This window comes from Vicia villosa, linkage group LG6 (assembly GCF_029867415.1).
Source record: "Vicia villosa cultivar HV-30 ecotype Madison, WI linkage group LG6, Vvil1.0, whole genome shotgun sequence".
Taxonomy (NCBI): domain Eukaryota; kingdom Viridiplantae; phylum Streptophyta; class Magnoliopsida; order Fabales; family Fabaceae; genus Vicia; species Vicia villosa.
Window position 1 is genome coordinate 107678345 of NC_081185.1, and position 23628 is coordinate 107701972.

A 23628-nucleotide genomic window follows, 5' to 3' on the forward strand; every position below is an offset into this window, starting at 1 on the left:
CAAGCTCTGAAGTTGTCCTATGGAAGCAAGAAGCAGAAGCTATGAATGTTCTGAAGATTTAAGCATATGTGATCGTCTCAACTGAAATGGAAAATACTCAGGGAAGTCCTTTATTTATAAATTTCTTCCAGTATTTATCTCAGGGGGAGATTATTAATTTCAGGGGGAGACATATTCACACACTATGTTTATATGCTTATGCTATAACTGTGTAATTGTCTTTAGCCGTCTGATATTGTGATTGCAAAATCATATCATTTATATATGTTTTTGTCATCATCAAAAATGGGGAGATTGTTAGAACAAGATTTGTTCTGATCAATATTCTTATTTTTGATGATAACAATGTATATGAATTTTGTATGAGATAATGTGGTACTCTAATACTATGCAATTTCCATTTCAGGAATTATATAAAGAGTATGCACAAAATCAGTGCAAGAAGCACTGACTCAGAAGGTTCAGCATGCAACATCAGAACATGGTCTGGCAAGACATCAGAAGATGGTCAAGCAGAATCAGAACATGGTCTATGGAAGCATCAGAAGGACTTGAAATCAGAAGCAGAAGCACTGAAGTTCTCATGGTATCACGCTCAGAAGCACTTCAAGGTCAGAAGACAAGAAGATGCTCTGCACCAAGCTGTTTGACTCTGATGATATTCAAACGTTGTTTACACAAACATCAGATCAGAAGCAAGTACAAGATGGCAGGCTACGCTGACTAACAAAAGGAATGTTAGTAGCTATTAAAGGCAACGTCAGTAGACACAGCGAAAGCAAGGCTCGAGGTAGTTGACAAAAGAGTGAAATATTAAATGCAATGCTGTACGGATCACGCAAAGCATTAAATGCTCCCAATGGTCATCTTCTCAAACGCCTATAAATATGAAGTTCTGATGAGAAGCAATGTTACGATTCCTGAATAGAACACTTGCGCAAATATACAGAAACGCTGTCAAATTCAAAAAGCTCTCAAACTTCATCTTCAACCTCACTACATTGTTGTTGTAATATCTTAGTGAGATTAAGCTTAAACTTAAGAGAAAATCACAGTTGTGATAATAGCTTTATAAGAAGCATTGTAACTCTTAGAATTTGTTTACATTAAGTTGTGAGAACTAGAGTGATCAGGTTGTTGATCAGTATACTCTAGAAAGTCTTAGAGGGTATCTAAGCAGATTGTTCCTAGAGTGATCAGGTTGTGATCAGTATACTCTAGAAGACTTAGAAGTTGTCTATGTGGAAAACCATTGTAATCTTGTGTGATTAGTGGATTAAATCCTCAGGTGAGGTAAATCACTCCAAGGGGGTGGACTGGAGTAGTTTAGTTAACAACGAACCAGGATAAAAATCATTGTGCAAATTATTTTTATCTTACAAGTTTTAAAGCTACACTTATTCAAACCCCCCTTTCTAAGTGTTTTTCTATCCTTCACATCCATCTCATCCATAAATCACCGAAACCCATTTTCTTCAACATGAATCTAAGGAAATTCCAACTAACTTTGTCATATGTTTTTTCAAAGTCAATCTTAAAAAGTAAACAATTATTTCTCTCCTTATTTGCAAAATCCACTAATTCATTACCCACCAAAACTCCATCTAACATTTTCCTTCCCATAACGAAATCACTTTAGCAAGTAGACACTATAGAATTCAAAACACTTTTCATCCTCCCCGCCAATAATTTAGATAGAATTTTGTACAAACACCCCACTAAACAAATTGGTCTATAATCATATAATCCCAACGAATTGGAAGACTTCAGTACCAAAGTAAGAAAAGAAGAGACAATCGCATTCGAAAAGACAACTCTTGAATGAAAACTATTAAAGAACATACCAAAATCATCTTTAAGAAAAAACCAACATTTTCTGATAAATAAGAAAGAGTGCCCATCAGGTCCTGGATTTTAGATCCCTCACAACCCCAAATAGCCTCCTTAATCTCACTTTCTTGGAAAGGAGCTTCAAGAAAACTTCTATCAGAGTGATTAAGGAAATTGAATAAAATTCCTTCCATATTAGATCTACACCCATCTGATTCAAAGAACTTACTCGAAAAGTGAGACAAAACCTCCTCAACCTCCCTAACCAATTCCAACATACCTCCATGAGAATTAATCAATCCAATGTTATTGTGTCTTCTCCTCTCCTTCATAACACGGTGGAAAAATCTACTATTAGAATCACCATCATTAAGCCACTTCAATCTATCTTTTTGAATGAGTATATTCTCCGTAATCCTAAGATTCATCCAAAAATGACTAGTAGCTTCCTTCCTTTTTTAAATAACTTATTCCCTCATACTATCAATGTCGTTCCCTAACACTTCATCCCCTTCATTCATTTCCCTCACTTCCTCATCCACATCGAAATCTATCTTTCCAAACACCTTCTTATTATACCATTTGAACCTTTCTTTGAGCAACTGTAACTTCTCCTTTAAAACATAATCACTCATCCCTTCTACAACTATCTCTTTCCACTCCTTTTCTACAAAAGGGATAAACATTTGTTAGTAAACCATTCATTATTAACCTTGAACAATTTCGGCCTCCAATTACTACAATCCTTCACTAATAAAATAGGATAATGATCCGAAATGTCTCTCGAACTAATGAGTTGGCCAACCACCCCCATATACTCACTATAATATCCGATACAAGGAATCGATCAATTCTACTTATCGTCTTCCCATTCCCGCTATACCAACTAAACTTTTTACCTTTACAAGGGACATCAACAAGCTTACTTTCTTCAATAAACCCCGCAAAATCCTTCATTTCCCAACTTATATGAAACAACGACCTCCCATTTCTCTCCCTTTTATTCTTAACAACATTAAAGTCCAAAAAAATATCCATTCTCCATCAATGTGACTATCTTTAAGTTCTAGCAAAGACTTCGAAACCAATTTTTTCTTGACCAACTTGCAAGAAGAATATACATTTGCCACATAATAAATATGGTTCCTCCAATTCACCTTAACACCCAAAAAAAGTCTTCCCTTTAAAACCACATTGAACTTCCATAGAACATTCCTTCCAAATAATGATAATCCCTCCAGATTGACCCACTGAACTAGAATATGAGTAACCAACATCTTCTTTGCTCCTAAGACTATTGACTACAAAATCCTACATTATTGAAATTTTAGATTTTTGAATCAAAAGTAAATAAGCATTTCCCTTTTTAATCAAAGCACCAATCCTTCTTATCTTCAAAGCACTTCCACCCCCTCTATTATTGAAAAACCCAATAATCATTGAAACACTTTGAACTTCGCCTTCCCATCTACCAATCTATTCTTATCATCTTTATCCATCTCTTCAATTATGCTCTTATAATCCCTCTTAGTATCAACATCCACCATACCAAGCTCAGCTATAGCTCTCCATAATTTCTCCCCCACGTTACCATCTAGATTCTCCCACTTCCTAAAATTATTTCTTCAGATGTTGGATTCTTCAGAATGATCACCATAGAAAACATGACTACTTTTGTTTCCACACTGAACCTCCTCTGAATTGGTAGAAGAAAAAAGAACCAAATTACTCGAAGGCCCAAGAGGAAGATTGAAAGAAAATTTCCCCTCTTCTTATATTTGGATTTGGGCCAAGTCAACTTGTTATTTAGAAGCCCACACATTTCCACAATATGCTTGAATTTAATCTTTTTATTATTCCTTCTCCTCTTCACGTGACAATTAGAATCAGGTTTAAAAAAGGAGTCAACCAAACATTTTCAACCTTAGTTCCACTAGAATCAGATGTTGACATGTTGAAAAAGTTAGCCCCGCCAATGTTAAAATCATGACACTTCATCTCCCTTTCCTTCCCAATAGCCTCGTCAAAAGAGCCTTGTAATGACAAGTTATCATACTTTTTGGATGTGTCAGATGCTACACCCCTAACTTCCTTATTCCCTAGACCACTAAAAAGTTTCACCTTTGTCTCTCCAACCCTTTCACTTGAAAAATCCTCTTCCGCCTGGGAAGAGAAATACTTAATGCTATCAATGCCAATATCTCTCTTATCTCCTGAAAAACTACCGGACCAGTCTTCCTCTCAAACAGATGAATCTGAAACAACATTATTAAGTTTGCTTGTACCTTCACTACACAAAAGGACTGTAAGTATCTTCACAAAAAAGAATATAGTAAAACTTTCCATCTATCTCAACCTTCAAAGATTCTTTCAAGATGACCAAGTTTGAAGTCCTAACCATGAATCTAAAGACATCCAAATTTGTTCTGTTTGTAGTGCTTTAATCAGTACAAACAAAAGAACCGAGAGAATTTGCTATAGCAACAAAAAAATCCCCATTCTAGGCATGGCAAGGGACTCCATAAGCTCTAACCCATAGTACCTTATCGTTATCCACCACTTCTTCATTCCATGACCTAATATTACTGAACCATTGTTTCCACCAAGAATCATTTCTCTTATCAAATCTTATATGACGCCACTTTCTGATTCTTCCAACAGATAGAAATTTTCCCCCATAGGGGTAACCTTAATCGAGAAGAATCCCTCCACCTCGAAGCTTGTTTGAATGTTATAAGCAGAACCTGGAATTAACACTTCTCCCACAAAGCCTTACCCAACCTCACATTATCTTTCTCTTTGGACAAAAATTTCATTGATACCAACTCTTCTAAAAAAACTCTCTTGCTTCTTATGACCCACTACTTCAGCAAATGATCTTGTACCAACAAAATCTCTATTACCTTCTCTTCTCTTACAAAACTTCTCCTTCTGATTTGCCTGCGTCCCAAACCTCTGACCGCCTTTAACCTCAAATCTACCTGAAACGATACTCCTCTCAAACCTGGAAGGATTCGCATGAATTTTTCTGCCATCAATAAGGATGTTATCTAAGTTAATCAATAATAATCTTGCGTTGACATTATCCTTGAATCTGGGAAAACCTAATCTCTTGCCAAACTTGTTCTTTTTTGGTGGAATCACCACTTTAACTACCTCCCCAATACACCCAAACAATTCAAAGATATCCCTAGCTTTGATCCTATCTGGAAATTCTGGAAAAAAAAAAGGATTGAAGTTAGCCATAGTTAATCCTCTTCATATAATCCCATACCATCAAGAAAAAGGCTCGCCGAGGAACTATATTTCAAAAATCTCCTTATAACCTCCGTCTACCTGGAACCGCCGGGACAACTTCAAAACTCTAGAGAGAATCACTACTATAATAAACGCTTTAAACGTCGAACGCAAAATACATTTTCGCTCGGCAAAATAATCGAGGTAACGAAGGGCGTCATAAAAAGTAATGACTTAACACATCGGTTTTTAAAACACCGAGGTAAAGGTTTATTATGGCATGGGTTCGAACCCAAGTTTCAGTACTTTTATTATTAACAAAAACTAACGTCTTTTTTATCTCGGTTTATCATAAAAACCGAGGGGTCATTAGTTTTTTTATAAATAAAACTCGTTATAGTGTTTACAAAGAATATTACACTAATTGTCCATGAAAATCATATGTTGGATCTTCAATTCCTTGATATTCTAGGCAAGATCGAATATTGGGAACCTCTTTTCTCAAAACAAAACAAAACAAAAGAGTTTGTTAAAGGATATTCTCTACGAATCTTGCATGAATTTGTTTATGGTGAAAAAAATTGGTAAGATAATTAAAATAAATAAAAAAATTCGGTATAAATAAAAATTTAATAGAACAAATCTTGAACCTAGTTAATTTTCTACTCTTGCAATCCATTGAAGAGAACTTTTCCAAGTTTCCTTATGTTTCAAGCGCTTCATATGTTTCATTTTGATTTTCAATATCGTAAGAGAACTTATATAATGGATGTCCCTTAGGTTTCATGCGGATCACTAATGGTGGATTCTTGAGCATTGATAACCATTGTATGGACGGCAAAGATTTGTTTAATGTCGTCGAATGAAAATAGTGAAAGAAACACTTAATTATCATCTCGATTTTTAAAACAACTGAGGGGTTAGAGTAAAATAATTTTTTTCCAAAAATGGTTACATTGTTTACCTAGAATATTAAAAATACATTGTATGAAACAAATCTTTGCAGAATATCAGATTGTTTACCCAGAATATTAAAATTACAGCTTGAGCAGGTCGCATACAATGTATTTTAAATATTCTGGGTAAACAATGTAACCATTTTTGAAAAAAAAAGTTATTTTACTATAACGTCTCGATTTTAAAACAAAATCGAGGGGTTAGAGTTTTTTTAAATGGTTACATTGTTTACCCAAAATATTAAAAATACATTGTATGCAACAAATCTTCGTACAATATCAAGATTATTTACCTAGAATATCAAAAATGCATCATGACCAGGTCCCATACAAAGTGGTAGAGATCCGTCTTGAATTTCAAACATGCCTTCACCAACATTGATTGTTGATTCTATGATTATCACTGATTGCGCAAGTATATATAATTTGCATGTTTAGAATGCATGCAACTTCTAACCAGGTTTTTTTTTCAAAAATTGGAAAATGTTTTTTCAGCACTTGGAATCCATTAGTAAATACTTTTAGGAATAAATCATAGTTGTTCAAAACCTTAAATAACAACAACAATAACAACAACAACAGTGACAACACCATTGTTTGAGATGAATTGCAAAAGCTAAAAAATATTTTGTTCAAGGTAGAAGAACATTTTTTTCAGTTTGCAATCCATCCTAAAAAAAATGATGCATTCGACGGTAGGGCAGCTACAAATAAGATAGTATTATGGTAAAAATATGATTATGTTATCACTCGGTTTATCAGAGAAACCGAAGGGTTAAATCTTTTACTTTATAGTTGTTTACAAATAAAAACATAAAGTGCATTAACTGGGATTTGAAGCATGTCCTGAATGGTATATCATCTCGATGTTTATAAAAAATGAGACAACAAGTTATTTTTTAATATATATATATATATATATATATATATATATATATATATATATATATATATATATATATATATATATATATATATATATATATATATATATATATATATATATATATGACACACCTTGGAATAAAACTTCGATTTTTTTTTTGGATGACGTGAAAGCTTCGTCATAAAAAATGTTATTTGTTGTAATGAAGTCAGAGCGTTTCTCTCTTTAGATGCATTTGATTTATTAATAAAAATAAGGGACTTGACCGGACAAAAATATTTGTCTAATATTTAATTTAAAAATAAATAAATAAAGAACACCACAAATAAAAGATTGAAGGACTGAACAACTATTTAATATTTTGTAACTTACTTAACCACCGGATAAAAAGTTGTCCCACTTACAAATAAATAAAAAATACTATAATACCCGCTTGTTGTTTTATATAGTAGGGAATATTGTTCTGGAAATCTAATGCCTCAATCTGCAATACGGAGCTGGCTTACTTTTTTTCTGTCACTTTTTCACCTGATAAGTTCAGGTACCATTTTTGAATTACCTTTTCTTATATGTATTGTTATGTAATATGTATATAATATATAAAAGGTTTCAATTGATAAGTTTTGTACCATTTTATTATATTTTTTTTGTATGTATTATTATGTATATAATATATAAACGTGAGTATGAATTTGGTGAGTTTGTTGTACCACTTTTCATTCTTCATATTATCATAACATGAAACATTAGAACATCTATCACATAACCATTGCCTTGCTAATTGGACATTTTCTTTACTTCTCATATATGTATATGGCTAGAAACTACAAAATAAGACATAAATCTATAAATTTTCAAGTGTGAATTAATTTAAAAATTAAAACTCATTTTTATGTGCAGAACAATTTAAAATAAAATACTTTTAATTCAATTAATTTTTTATGATGTTTTTTATTCACTGTTAATTTTTTTAATTGTTTTTTCATATGTAGCTGAAATGGATGATGAATACATTTTTCATTACATTCTTATTTGGAGGATGTATATCCAGATTTTAGTCATGCGTGTTCTTGGGTTTTTTTTTTTCTTAAATTTTGTTTTGAGAGATAATTATGAGAGAAGATCTTTGAATGAAAGAGCTTTAGCTAAGTATGAGTCTCGTAAAGATGTTTTAGAATCTATTATTAGTACAAGTGATTCTCATTGTATATGAGAATTAAGAATGTGTAGAAATACATTTGCCCATCTTTGTGAGATTTTAAGGGTACGAGGAGGATTAGTGCAACTCAGACAAGTAAGCGTTGAAGAACAAATTGCGGTTTTTTTAAAATACTAGCACATCACACAAAAAATAGAAGTATTCAAGTTAGGTTGTCTGGATCTGAAAAAACCGTTAGCAGGTATTGTCATAGAGTGTTGGCCGTAGTTTTGAGATATCATAATCATTTACTTGCGAAACTAGAACTTGTACCTCATGAGTGCTATGATGAAAGATGGAAATGGTTTAAGGTAATACATTTTCACATAGTTACCTAATATATTCTTCTAGTTAAGTAGCTTAATCATTTTTGAACTATTTATTGAATTTTTAGGGATGCTTAGGGGCTTTAAATGAGACTTATATAGCAGCCACGCCCAGTGTTTTTGATCGGCCTAGATATCGTACGAGAAAATGTGGACTTACAACAAATGTCTTAGGTGTTTGTACTAGGGATATGAGATTTATATATGTACTAGCTGGATGGGAAGGATCAACTTCATATTCTAAGGTATTACGTGATGCAATAAATAGACCAAATGGATTATCGGTTCCAATAGGTATGACAACTTCTTTTCTTTTTAGTTTGTCTGAACATTATTACAAACAATGAGTTGTTGTTAATATTTTATGTTCATATTATCTCTTTGACGGTGGATACACTAACGGTGAAGGATTTCTTGCCCCCATATCGAGGTAAACGATATCATTTGCAAGAGTGGGGCACCAGTCATCGTTCACCTCAAGACCGTGAAGAGTTCTTTAATTATAGGCATGCTCTGGTAAGGAATGTGATAGAGAGATGTTTTGGCCTCTTGAAAAGAAGATGGGCTATATTGAGAAGCCCTTCATTTTATCCTATTAGACACAATGTCGAATGATCCCTACTTGTCGTTTATTGCATAACTTCATCCGTGTAAACATGAAAATGGACCCATAAGAATTTTCTCCATTTGCAGAAAATGAGTTATGTAGTGGGAACTATTGAACCTACTAATCAATGGACTCAAAGGAGGGATGTGCATGCACAAGAAATGTTTACTAAATGGAGGAATTGACATAGGCATTACAAAGAACTTGTATATTAGATTTGTCTTTTTGCTATGGGTGAATTGTGAACTTATTACCATATGATTGCATAATATTTTTTGGATTCTTTTATGCTTAGAATGAAGTTGAACTTATTACCATGCGATTGTCAATATCTTTTTCTATTTAATTTATTAGATTTATTTTTTCTTGTTGCACTTGTGAATGATATTTGTTATTACAACCTCTTGTGATTTTTTGGTATTAGAGTTCGACGTAACTGGAATACAATTGAAGAAGAAACTTTACTTGCTATATTAGAAGAGGTGGTGGTGGCTGGAAACAAAGGAAAGAATGGAACATTCAAGACTGGAAGTCATGAATAAGTATGCAAGAGGATGAAAAATAAAATTCCTGGTATATTTATCAATGTGAAACAAATAGTTAACAAGATGAAAAGGTGATCAACAAAGTTGAATGATGTGGTTGACATGACGAACAATAGTGAATTTGGATGGGATGACACAAAAAATGTGTCATTTGCGACAGCAATCAAGTCTTATCTCAATTTTTGGAGGTATCTTACATATAATTTGTACATTGTGTTGTTTTCTTATAAATAATTGTATTCATTTGAAAATTTATTTTTTTCCTTGTAGAAGCATCCCAAAGTTGGCAATCATGTCAATAAATAATTTAAAGAGTTTGAGAGTTTGCAAGGTATTTTTGGCAAAGATCAGACAAATGGTCGTAGGGATGATGGTGATGAAAATGAAACAAATGAGAATCAAGTTGGTGATAATGATGAGTTAGTGCACCATCATGATAATTCACCAACTTTTGATGGAAATATTACTCCTGGACTATCTTCTAAACGACCTTGACGTGATCAATTAGCCAATAATTTTTTGGACAATTTTAATAGTAAAATAAAAGTTGTGACTACTAACTTTTCTAAAATTGTATCCAAACTTCCAAATCCTTCAGAGAGCCAGATCCTTCAAAAGATGACTTGGTTGATGAGGCCAAGAGACTAGGATTAACTAGGAAATTGACTTGGTGATTAATTTTTTCATAACCAGCAATACAAAAAGTTTTTTTTAGGAGTTTGAAGGTTCTCAAAGAATGTCTTTTGTGAGAAAGATTATGAGAATATGAGAAAAGTTATATTTTTATTAATTTTTTTATTTTTATAATTATATCAACATTAGACTTGGTTCATATATTTATCTAGTTAATTTTTTTATGCTAAATTTATGTATGTTTTTATGATTTGCTTTTGATTGTATCCATCTATATGAATTAATTATGATATAAATTTTAATTATGAGTTTAAAGGTAGTGCACTGACAGTGTAAATAAACTTTACACATACATCCAATCAAAATGCTTACACTTGCCATGTCATATTAATTTTTTTAAATTAAAATTGTATTTTAATTAGATACATGGTTGTGATTGGTTGACAGTGTAAAGATATTTTACACTATCAGTGCATATCCCTTTTTCTCTTTAATTATTTAGTTTTAATATATTTTTGTGTCTTTACATATTGCAAAATAAAACATTGTAGTAAATTTTGTATGATTTTTTTCCATGCATTAACATATCAAATAAGGAACAATACAATATTGTGTGTCCTATGGAGCAATAATCAAACAACTTACAGTATAAAAAGTTATCCTATAACTTAGTCAACTTAGTCATATGTCCAATATTGTTTTGTCCGTAGATTTTATTTTGCAAATCAACCACATCCTTTCCTTATAAACAAAATCCTCTACGTTATAAACAAAATTTGTTCTCGTCCATATTCATTTGGTTATGTAGGAGACTGTTTGAGACTATTTGAAATGCATGCAAACTGTTTTTGTTATACTTTAATTTAATAACGTCATGGAAAACAAGGTGCAATAAGTCGCATATATACTTTTTTTTTGACAAAAGTCGCATATATACTTTAAATACATTTTCTAAACAATTCATAGAGAGAACAAGGGCGTGTTTGAAATAGTTTTTGTTTTTAGTTTTTAAAAACTAAAAAGTAAAAATCAAAACACAATTTAGCCATTTCAGTTTTTTGCTTTTAAAAACTAAAAAATTGTGAAGAGTTTTTAAAAACACATTTATAAAATATTATATTCAAACAAGTTTTTTAGTTTTTAGATTTTTAAAAACTAAAATAGAGTTTTTAAAAAGCCTTTCAAACAGGCCCCAAATCTTCTTCTCTGAGGAAATTAGTGTATACTAATAAACTATTTGAACGAAAATGTAGTTCTCTTGCATTGAATTTTTTTTCCAATAGTAGCTTTTCATTCAAAGATTTGGTAGTAATTATATAATGAGTCATGCATGTATATGATCAAAATCTCCTAGTAGTAATTAAAGAATCTGAAAAGTCATATTGAATTTTGTAGTTTTTTTATATAATGCTTTTTTTTAATAAGCAATTGAATATAAGATATCGCACTAGGGGTGCAACCCTTACATCAAGAAAACACTAGTGATTTTTGATACAAAGTAAAGGTAATTTATACCAATCGTAAAAAGAAATCCTACTATGGGGTTCCCTATTACAACTCCACCTCCAAGAAAAAAACATGATATTTGATATCACCTCATCGAAACTAAACACCCCGTTGCTAATGCTAATAGAAAATAAAAATTCTATCAATCAATTAAAAAACGTTTCATACAAAAATATTTATTTCAATTATAACTATTTTAAAATATACTTTCTCTTATCTATTATATAAACATAAACAAAAAATAGTACTTAGCTCACAATTATAATGAACACAAAATATTTTTAAATTTTATTGAATAACTATATAAGTTATTCAATAATTTTTTTAAAATAGTATTTAGCTCACAATTCCTTCAAAATAAACTTATGTTACTATCAAGTTGACAAGTTTATTTACATTAGAAATGAAATTAACAGAAATAAGTACACAGAAATAACATCCCCCACTTTTATTTGACCAAGTATAAATTCAACTTCTAGAAAATATATTTTAATCCCAATTTTACAGTATTTGGAAGAATTAGTATGCCCACAGAAAGTGTAAACCAGTAACAATATGTGTCTATATATACATTTGTATGAACATCAACATTCATACAAAACTAACCAAAATAAAGTGAAGTGTGAAAATATATTTTGCAAGAAAGTATAGTAATGGAAGAGGGAAAAGGAAGAGTTTGTGTAACAGGAGGCACAGGTTTTATTGGTTCATGGATCATCAAGAGACTACTTGAAGATGGTTACACTGTTAATACCACTGTTAGATGTAGTCCAGGTATATGTTCACAATCACATGCTATATTTGTTTAGTTTTTATTATAACATTTTTGCAATTTTGATTGATATAAATGTTGTGATACTGATTATTCTCGTCACAATATGAATTAACTACAATTTCTTTTTTATCATAAAAGCGGTGAATATAAATATAAGTATCGATGACTTTCAATATTGTTTTGTCGCAGTTGTTTTCGCTGTAATAGACCGTTTTAAAACCTTGATTATTATTATGATTTTCATTTAATTATTATACATATGTGACCTAAATTTTGTAAATAGAAGGGCAAAAGAAAGATGTTAGCTTCCTAACAAATCTTCCAGGTGCATCTCAAAAGCTAAAAATTTTCAATGCTGATCTTAGCAATCCCGAGAGTTTTAATGCAGCAATTGAAGGGTGTGTTGGAATATTTCACACGGCCACTCCGATTGATTTTGAAGTGAACGAACCGGAGGAAATAGTGACAAAAAGAACCATTGATGGAGCATTAGGAATTCTAAAAGCATGCGAAAATTCAAAGACAGTGAAGAGAGTTGTTTACACTTCAAGTGCTTCAGCGGTTTATTATCAAGACAAAGAAGAAGATATAATGGATGAAAATTATTGGAGTGATGTGAATATTCTAAGAAACTTGAAGCCATTTGCTTGGTCATATGCAGTTTCTAAGACACTAGCTGAGAAAGCAGTTCTAGAATTTGGAAAAGAACATGGATTGGATATTGTCACTCTTGTACCAACTTTTGTTGCTGGACCTTTCATTTGCCCTAAGCTTCCTGGTTCTATTTATGGTTCACTGCCTTTCTTATTTGGTAAGTTTCTCTAAGATTTGCTAATATAAAGTTTTAAAAATATAAAATTGTAGCATTTAGTCTAATGATATCTTTGGATGAATAATTCAAAATTATAAAATATTTAAAATCTAGATAATTCAAATGTTTTAATTGATTTCTCTTCATTTTTAAATTTTTTATTTGGATAATATATTACATTTATTTATTGTTAATTTTTACAAAATTATATGATTTTTGAGTTGAATTTAAAATTTAGAAAATATGAATCAATTTTATAATTTTTGTAAATTCTAAAGGACTAATTTATAAAATCTAAAAATCATTAAGGACTTATTTACAATTTTGAATATTTTAATTTAAAATTATGGAAAATATGTAAACCAATTTTTAAAATTTTAAGGATTAATAATAATTAATTTTACATTCAAATTTTATATATAATAAAAGAAACATTTTAAACTTAGTTTGTACAAAAGTACTTTAAAGATTTTCATCATTTTAATAATTTTTTAGGTTTTTTCATTTAATTAGTAAATTTTGTTTAAGTCTTTTTAAATTCGTTCAAATAATATTAAATTTGATCAAAATATTAAAATTTCATTTAATTATTTCTTTTTGGAATTTTTAAATATTTTTTCTCCTGATTGGACTGTTTTTGCTTCTATACAGATATCATTTTTTTACTAGCTATATACCATCATTTAATGTGCTTGTACATATCCTATTAATGTCTATGAACACTAAATGATTTTCAGTATTTCCACAACTATATTGTATTGATTATTCAAAACCTCATGAAATGGGTGTTTTGTATGTATATCACTTTTTTTTTTTTCTATAATGTCTCGAACACGCAGTACATGCCAATATATTCAATATTTATATTTTATATTTAAAAAGATTAAAAACAATGAATGTTGAATTTTTAGGTGATATTGACAAGAATCCATTGATTGCATCTCGTATACACATGGTGCATGTTGATGACGTGACACGAGCACATATATTCTTACTCGAACATCCTAATTCAAAAGGGAGATATAATTGCTCACCATTCATTGCAACTTTTGATGAAATAATTGACATTATTTCTTCAAAATATCCTAAATTTCAAATTCCAAAATCCAAGTAAGTTATTCATATTAGTTAATTGTCCTTCACCTTGTAAATTTCTATACTATATCTATGTGATCTTTCTTTTATTTTTACTAATATTATTATTCAATTTGTTTTCTTGTTTTGTAGAGTGCTTATGGGAGCTAAAGGTCCTAAGCTTCCACATTTAACCTCAAAGAAAATTATGGATGCTGGATTTGAGTTCAAGTATAGCATTGAAGAGATGTTTAAGGATACAATTGAATGTTGCAAGGAAAAGGGTTATCTTTAAACCATAGATGTTTGATAATAACTAATGTCACTATTTAATATTTAAGTTATTTGCTAGTTTGACACAAATTTGTAACATAAATAATTCGAATACGTAATAAAACCACGGTTCAATTAGGTGAAAAGTCAAAAGAATTGTTCAATGAATGAATGAAGAATTATTTTGTTTGAAATATCTTCCATCTTCCATTAATGCAGTGCAATTCAATTTTGACTTTAAGGTCAAAAAGTCAAAATATTAAGTAGCATACTTTAATTTTTTTAATTTTTGAAACAAAATGGAAATGCATTAAATAGGACCAAGTTTTTTTGGATAAGCAATGGAATGGAATTATAAGAGGGTGAATTCTTATTTACCCACCTCAAAAAGGTGGGTAAGGTTACCTTTAGTGTAAAATGCATTGAAAACATCAAACAATTATGCTATATGATAAATAATTAAATACATAAAAATTAAATGGTGTCATCTGATTGGTGGAATGTACATTACCCATCTTTTTGTAATGGGTAGAGAAGTTGTCCCCTTATAAGAGTACAATATAAGGGAGTCCATAGGACCCTTATACCAAATATAAAAGTTATTACAGTCTTTTGAATCAAAAAAGATGATCCAAGCCCTCCCACCCTTGCCCACGTTCAACATCTAACCATGCCATTACTTGTTCCACACAATTATGAAAAACAGACCTAAAAATAGTATATGACACATGTTTTCATGACCATGAAAGTAGAATACACGTGCTTTTTCTTGCGCTATGATTTCTTTTTTAATAAGTAAGGGATCTATTACTCAGAGCACTAGGGATATCCAAAGCCCGACTACAAAAGAGTCAGAGAAACCGAAAAAAGAGAAATTTCAAATTAACTACATCTTAAGCAAAGTTAAAAATAACATACTTCCAAAACTCATAAAAATTACATTTAGAATGAAGAATATCTCCCAAAATAGTCTCTTTTCAAGCCTCCAACTTAATTTCCCAACACCAATCCGACACAATACAAATTGCAATATTAAAAAGGATGTTGTTCCTTAACTTCCATATGAGACCGACAGCCACACAAATATTCGTGCCTTATCTTTTTTCAAATTTTTACACTTATCATTATGAATACAGCTAATGAAATTCTTCCATGTTGTCCAAACACCCCTCAAACGAACGCCTAACCAATTCTCCATATTCTGCCAAATAACCTTTGCAACCTTGCACTATGTTGATTACTCGTCGTTAATGTTGTATGCGCTTGAATACATTACTACAATTCTTTGAAATTTGTCCTGCCACCCCAAAGTCATACCTAGCATCTCATGATTTTTACCTTTTAAAAATATATTGTATGTTTCCATATTTTCTAGGAATATTTAGTGTATTTTTAGGAAATTTCATGAATTTTTGGGAATCTATGAGTTTCTAGTGGACTTTTAAATAAACCGATGTAAAAATATATCTTTTACATCTGATTTCTAAAAATAGTAGTAAAATAAAAAAAAATCCAAAAACTTATGGTTTTATACCAGATTTAAAAAAAAAAATCGTAAAATCATATTTTTTTATACTAGAATTTTTAAATATTAAGTATAGTATATTGGATTTCTCAAAAAAATCAATAATGATAACTTCGTTATTTTATCTATCGAGTATGAACTATCAAATTTAAAAAAATCTAGAAAATTACAAAACATATCGAATTTATTAAAAAATATGATAGTGTTAATTTCGTTTTTTATAGGCATACAAGATATGAAAACCCAGATTTTTAGAAATTCGGTAAAGATATATCAAATTTTTAAAAATACGGTAAAAAACTCATAACTAATTTTAAAAATTAGGTAAAAAAGCAAAAATTTGATCCATATCTATGAAGAAAAAAAAACACCTGATTTTTTAAACGTACACTACCAAATTTTTTGAATTTTACTGCTTATATTAGAGTGAGTTTTTTTGACCAAATACTAATTTGAGATGAAGTAAATAATGAAAAATGTATTTTAGTCATTACGAAGATTAGGGGGTGATAGGTATAATTAAATATGACCGTAGGGGAGGCAAGACAAAAACTCCAATTCTTTTAGGGATGTGTCCAGTACACCCCAATTAGGATTCATACATCCTAATCAAATTTGAAATACTATTTGTCTAACAATTTAAATACAATTTACAACAAAATCACTCCATCTGATAGACATTACTCCATCTTTGCAAAAAAAAAAAAACAGTAATCTCCGAATATAGTCCAATTAAAATTTTAATTTCAATATTCAAAATCAGCTTGAGTTTGTGTTTCATTGCAAGATGGTTAAAAATTGGGCGAATCTGGATTTCAAACCATTAATAAACCATACATTATTAGTCATTTTTAAATCATATCCACAAAAGACTATACACATGGCTCATTCATTAATAAGTTCGATTTATTAAATAAAATGTTGGTAAAAAAACTATAAAATAAAATAAAAACTATAATGCATGCAACTTGATAATGTCCATAAACTGGGACACTTTCAACAAAATTCCACTTCACCTGCAAATCAACTGATTCGACATACACTACAAGAAATACTCGATTTACCTGCGGAAAATATTCCGCAGGAATACCTGCGGATTTTCCTGGGAATTTCATCTTAAAATAAAATTTTCTACGGAATAAAAATTGGCAGAAAATTCCGCAGGAATACCTGCGGATTTTTCTGCGGAATTTATATCTCAAAGAAAATATCTCACTTCACTATAAAATCCGCAGGTAATTTCGCAGGAAACTTTCCTGCGGAATTTGCTGCGAGTATTTATCATAACAAAACCAAAGTATAATACAAAATCCGCAGGTAATTCCGCAGGAAATTTTCCTGCGGATTTTGCTGCGAATATCTATTTTTATTTTTTATTTTTATTTTTCTGATATTTTTTATTTAGTTTAATTTTAATTTTTAATCCTTATTTTTTCTATTTTAGTAATTATTTTTATAATGTATTTGAATTAATTTTTAATTTCAACCTTAGTTTTTAATAATTGATATATTTCAGAATTGTTGAAAATTTTCATTTTTAATTTTATTAATTACTAAATATTTCTCATATTAGAATTGAATATTTCTCATATTGGAATTGAACCTATTATGTAACTCATATTGGACCAAAAAATCTACCAGTAAGACAGAATCTTAAATTAATATTTCCCAAAAATTTAATACATCTAAATGATTTCTAAAAATAATAATAATTTTTTTAAAGTTTAATAAAAGCTAGTTTTTAAAATTTAATGTTATTCTTTAATTTATATTTTAATAAATGGTATGATAATTTTGAATAATAAAATTAAAAAATATATAAAAAATTGAAAACAAAAATCTGATAAAATTTATAGAATAGGAATCGAACCTATTATTTGTCATATATTTGACCAAATAACCTACTACTAAAAAATAATTTAGTGAAATGAATATTTATATACTTTATTAATTTCTCTTTTTATATATTTTAAAATTATTTCTAAATTTTAAATTTAATGTAGTTATACATTTTGAGTTATAGAAAATTATACGTGTTCAATTGTTAATTATTATTATTATAAAGTTTTAATCCTACTACTCTAATAATAATATTGTTAAAATACCAAATTATATATAGGATTTTAAATTTATAAATTTTATATAGAGAGAAAAATCTAATCGTGTTTCAATCTAAATTCTAAAGCCCTGTTTCTCTCTTCTCTTGTCGGGAATCGCCTCCATCCACATGAAGGTTGCACTGAATCTCTCTCTATCCACCCTTGCGAGTCCTCTCCGTCGAATGCTCCTGCATCTTCGTGTATCATTGCCGTTTTGGTTCGAGTTTGGAGGTTTCAACTCAGTTTAGAGTTTGGATTCGAGCAGCTTTTTCACAGGTTTGTTTTGATTTCAAATCGAGTTTTGTTTCAGTTCAGAATTGGTTGCATTTTGGAATTCTGGCATTTTTACGCTTTCGACTCAATTACGGGTTCTATTACAGTTTGATTGTGATTCGATTTTGGTGAAGAGTTTGAATTAAAATTAACACGAGTATACAACTTCATAAACCTAAATTGGATGAGCACTTACCAGTTGAAATGAAGAAAAATGCGGATTTCGTTCTCGCTCGCAAGGTGTTCGATGAAATGTCCCAACCGGATTATTTCTTTCTCGCTTGCTCATATTGCGGCACTAGAGGTTGATCCTCCAGGATGCGCTTTTAATCCCACGCATGAAAGTCATCAGGTAGGTTTTCTAGCTTTTAGTGATATAATTTATAAGCAGTATAGAATAGATTTGAAAATAAAAATAATTTTATCTGATAGTTTGAATGAAATGTGATTTATATTTAGAAATATTTTTAAAAAATTAGATTTACATTTAGGGGTGGAGGTAGTGTTTTTTTCTTCTTCTTTTGTTATCATACATTCAATCTTCTTTTGTGATTACGTTTAATTTATTCAGTTTTTAAAATTATTACTCGTGTCAACGTATTAGTGTTGGTGTCGTATTTCCGGTGTCCGTGCTTCATAGCTTCCTTGTGATGAGATTTACTTTGAATTTTACTATTTTTTAGGGGTTTGTATCGTGATTGTTTATTGCTTTTGTAAATGATGATGTTGTTGCTTTGATTGTTTCTTCACTTTGTTGTTTATGTGCTATTTGTTTTGTGCTATGTTTGTTAGTCCTTTGCTTTTTTGGATGTATGTGGTTGTATTTGTATGCCAAAGGTCTAGGATACGATCAATTTCGGTTGGAACTTTGATAACAGTGTAATTGGACTTCGAAATAGAACTAAAACTGATTTATTTGTTGGTGCCAACGGGATAAATCAATTTGTATCATTTCTATTATCTGCTACAATTTTGTAGGTTCTTAACAACCTGCATATGGGATTGAAAATCAAACAAGATTGTTTATACTTTCACGATGCTTCAATGTTTGTCGTGTTTTAGAAATGCCCTGTTTGGTAAAACTGTTATTGTTTGTGTATAAAACATGAAAACACTTTGTAGTATATTGAACCATAAGACCTTATCTCCATGCATTCATATCTAAAATGTTGCTATCACAATTCTATCTAATGCAAACTGCTAATAGAAATAAGTTTGCCTTGCAGAATCTTTCAGACGAAGGACTTGAATGTATTTCGAAATGCAAGAACCTTGTATCCCTCAATCTGACTTGGTAAACTCACGATCAACTTGAATATCCGTCTATCTCATTTTATGAAACTAACCGAGCTGTATCTGTTTTTACGTGATAGGTGTGTACGTGTGACCGATAAGGGAGTTATAGCTGTTGCTCAGAGTTGCACCTCTCTTGAATTTGGTTTGTGGTTTGAGCTTTGTTTCTGCAGGTAACATTAGGGCTGAGATAGTTAAATTTCTTCTTGAGTGGTAAGGATCAGAGAGAGTTGAGATGGACGCTACGACGACATGCAGGCTGGCTGTTGTATCAAGGTTTGATTTATGATTCGGAAAATTGGTCTTTTGATTCAATTTTGAGCTGATGTTTTCAGAAACTCTATGAAATTAGTCGAGATTCTTTACTGCTTGTAACTATTATGACAAGGAATTTGGTCTGGACATGATAACAAACATGAAAAATAAAATGTTTCATTTGCCAATTTGATCATTAACATAAATCTAGTCTCACTTGCATAACAGTGGCATATATCTCAAATATAAGTGCTTTCACTTTAAAAAGTTGTCTTTTTTTAGAATTTCCCTATATAGAATGCGGTAAATGTTCATATTCAATCTTATATTCATAAAAAATTAATCGTGCTAACATCTAAGCCTCCATATATCCTTTAGCTCCTCTGTTGCTTGGACTGAAACTAATTTAGACTGGACTCAACAATCTTGATTAACACATCCTGTATCTGTTCAAAACAGTATGAGGGATACACTTTTATTCTTCACTGTGCAACCTAGAAAACAGTGGCATATATGAGTTTCGATGGAATATCAACATGAATCTCAACCACATGTTTTCTTTTGAGCAACTCACCACCGGAACTCTTTATCTCTCCACTGGGGTAAGCTATGATTGTAAAGTGAAAGGTCAGGTTTTGTCATTTTGTTCTATCTTTGATCTATTTGATCAAACTATTAAAAGCTTCATATTTAAATGATTCATAGGTAGGACCTGGAACTTCCTTCTTTGATGTCATTTCCAAAGCAATTGGAAGGATTGATATCTTCTTAGGCTATGTTTGGGAGTTTGGAGGGGAGGGGAGGGGAAGGCTTCCAAAAACAAAATTTTAAAAAAAATATAGGAAAATATTTGACATTTTTGAAAAAATGATTTTGTTTAGAATGATAAAAGAGTCATTATCATTACTAAATTTTTAATTTTCAAAATACTATAACAACCTAAAAGATATTTGGAAAATTTATGTAAGCCCTTCAAAACCCTCCAAAACCCTCTTTCAATACAATTTTTGAGTTCCCCCATTTTATGGGGTTTTTGGTGTTATGAATAAACTCAAATCCTCCAAAACCCTCCTACCCAAAATCCTTTTATCCTTTTCACCCAATTCTTCCTATTTTTCAAAGCCCTCCCCTCCCTTCCCCTCCAAACTCCCAAACATAGCCTTAGAAAGGACCTGGGCATGCTTTGTAGATGTGTGCTACCAACATGTTAGCTTATAATATTTTAGTTGTTTTATTTCCATACTTTTATCACTGTCTTTAATAATTTCTTCACCCGTCGATAATAAATCTTGACAACAGATATATTTTTGTTACAGATTAAGGGTTGAAGGGAATTCTGCCAGTATGAATATTACTGCAACTCAGGTAAAAGTCCATTCATAGTTATCATAGTTCGCTCTAGCAATAATAGTTTACTTGAGCATAACTAAGAAAATCAATTCTTAATCTTATGACCGATGCAATTTGGAAACTGGGGATGGAGGGCTCCAAGTTCTGTGAGCTTTGACGGGGTACATACAGAGTCAAAATGAAACAGCTATCAACATGGGAGCAGAATGGTTTGAAAATGTCTTTTGGAATATGATGTATTCTATATATGAAAACTAGAATGAAAGTGTTGGTTTAATAGTATATCTAACACCTATACTAATTCTGAAGTTTCATTAAATCCACATTTCATTCTCTTAATAAAAACTTGTGTAGAGTTTATAATAAAAGTCATAATCCATTCTCTCTTAGACTTTGTTCTCCCCATTCAGGAGTTTATAATGTATGTTTTATGTTTTATGTATATCTTATTTCTTTATTCTTTTTTCTTCAAAATCTTATTTCTCCTTAGCGTAATATTACAATAAGAAGTCATATGGATTGTTGAATTTACAGAAGTTCATGCCGCGGTGGACATCATAGGGGAAAAGTGATTTCATCTACGGTTTTGCCAGATGTTCAGCCTCCCATGGTAAATATATAACTTTAATCAATTTGAATGACTTTGAAAGATTAGGATTTTTAATAGAACCTATAACCTATTCAAAATTTGTTTGTTTGCATTGTTCACTCTGCAACTATAGGATGCTGTGGAGTATGCTGAATGTGAAGCTGTTGTGAAGGACTTTCCTCCGTTTCAAGAGGCAATGAAGAAGAGAGGAATTGAAGATATGGATCTTGTGATGGTTGATCCTTGGTTAGTTAGTTACTACATCAAGATAATTAATTTCATTGACATGATACAATTTATTTGATCCATTCATTTCACTAATAATTAATTATAATTGACATGATACAATTTTATTTTTATATCATGGTCATTTTAATATATAACTTATAATGTTTTAAAAATTTATTAAATTTTTTTTTTTAATTTGAGATAGAAATTACCTGCGGATTTACCTGCGGAATGTTTCCTGCGGATTTACCTGCGGAATTTACTGCGGAACTTCCTGCCGAAAATATTACCCACGAAGGTTTTAGCTGGGGACATTAAACCGCAGGTAAATCCGCAGGAAACGTGTTTCCTGCAGAAATTTAACAAATATCCGCAGGTAAATCCGCAGGAAAACAGAGTATTTCTAGTAGTGATATTTACAACAAAACAAAACCAACCAAAAACACCTACACGTATATATGAATCACCCTGCAAAATTTCGACTTATTCTGATCAATTATCGCTTAAATCTGATTCTACTTATTCGGTACAGTTTTCAACTAACTCGGTTAATTCCCTTATCGGCAAGAGTTATCTTATTTTTACTTAGCACTCATAGTCTATTAAACCTCTGCCAATTGAATATTATACTACTAATTGATACCGTCAACCAGGGCCGACCCTCTGCATGTGCAGGAAGTGCTACAGCACAGGGCCCCAAATTTTGGGAGGCCCCAAAATTTTAAAAGGTCTAATTTTTTTCATAAACATTAATCGAAATAAATAAAATGTTATAATAAAAATCCAATAAATCAAAAAATGTTATAATAAAAATTTAATACATACAAAAATTGAGATAAATCAAAACTCAAAATAATTATAATTAAATATATTATTGATTAATTCATAAATGTAATTGTATGTGTCTTTTTTAATTATTATAATTGTGTTTATATTTTAAATTTAGACCCATTTTTAAAATTGGAATGGGGCCTCTGCGTTGTTTGGGCCGACCCTGCCGTCAACAATAGCCTTTTATTACAATTGTAGTCTGTTATTTTAATATACTGCATTTCTACTTAAAATTACTACTTAAAGTCTGTAGTTTTCTACTATATTCTCTTTTATTCTTTACTGAAGCTACTACTACTTCCAGTTTTACTATCCTACTAACTATTATACCAATCATAAATTATGTTCTCCACTTAGAAATTGTTACCAAATTATTTTCATCTCACTAAGGTTCCATAAATTAAACTAAACAGAACCCAAGACAAGCCAATATTCTAAAAGTCTCACACATTCGCAAGGTGGTCCCACCTAAAGGCAAGAGACGGACGTCCCACCCATTCCCCCTCTAAGGGCGGGCGTCCCACTTCC

General features: G+C 30.7%; 1 protein-coding gene, 1 long non-coding RNA gene and 1 pseudogene across 4 annotated transcripts; all 3 read left to right on the plus strand.

Annotated features, from left to right (window-relative positions):
• Positions 1–6386: 6386 nt before the first annotated feature.
• LOC131614307 (uncharacterized) lies at positions 6387–10531 on the plus strand (annotated as a pseudogene).
• A 1823-nt stretch (positions 10532–12354) lies between these two features.
• LOC131612056 (vestitone reductase-like) lies at positions 12355–14782 on the plus strand. Its single transcript, XM_058883873.1, has 4 exons — positions 12355–12498; positions 12783–13310; positions 14222–14420; positions 14538–14782. The coding sequence occupies exons 1-4, from the start codon at positions 12378–12380 to the stop codon at positions 14677–14679; spliced, it is 990 nt and encodes a 329-aa protein (XP_058739856.1). The 5' UTR covers positions 12355–12377; the 3' UTR covers positions 14680–14782.
• A 3560-nt stretch (positions 14783–18342) lies between these two features.
• Positions 18343–22377, plus strand: LOC131609517 (uncharacterized). Of its 3 annotated transcripts, XR_009286241.1 has the most exons (7): positions 18343–18557; positions 18662–18906; positions 19781–19848; positions 19928–20123; positions 21419–21467; positions 21987–22062; positions 22175–22377. It is a non-coding gene; the product is annotated as an uncharacterized LOC131609517 (long non-coding RNA). The 3 variants fall into 3 exon arrangements; XR_009286240.1 differs by having other exon boundaries at positions 21419–22062; XR_009286242.1 differs by having other exon boundaries at positions 18754–18906; positions 21419–22062.
• The last annotated feature ends 1251 nt before the right edge of the window (positions 22378–23628 follow it).

Excerpts from the sequence above, each read along its gene's own strand:
- LOC131612056 (XM_058883873.1), top strand. The coding sequence starts at position 12,378 with ATGGAAGAGGGAAAAGGAAGAGTTTGTGTAACAGGAGGCACAGGTTTT. Across the intron at positions 13,311-14,221 it reads TTCACTGCCTTTCTTATTTG|GTGATATTGACAAGAATCCA; the intron begins GTAAGTTTCTCT and ends TTGAATTTTTAG. Across the intron at positions 14,421-14,537 it reads TTTCAAATTCCAAAATCCAA|AGTGCTTATGGGAGCTAAAG; the intron begins GTAAGTTATTCA and ends CTTGTTTTGTAG.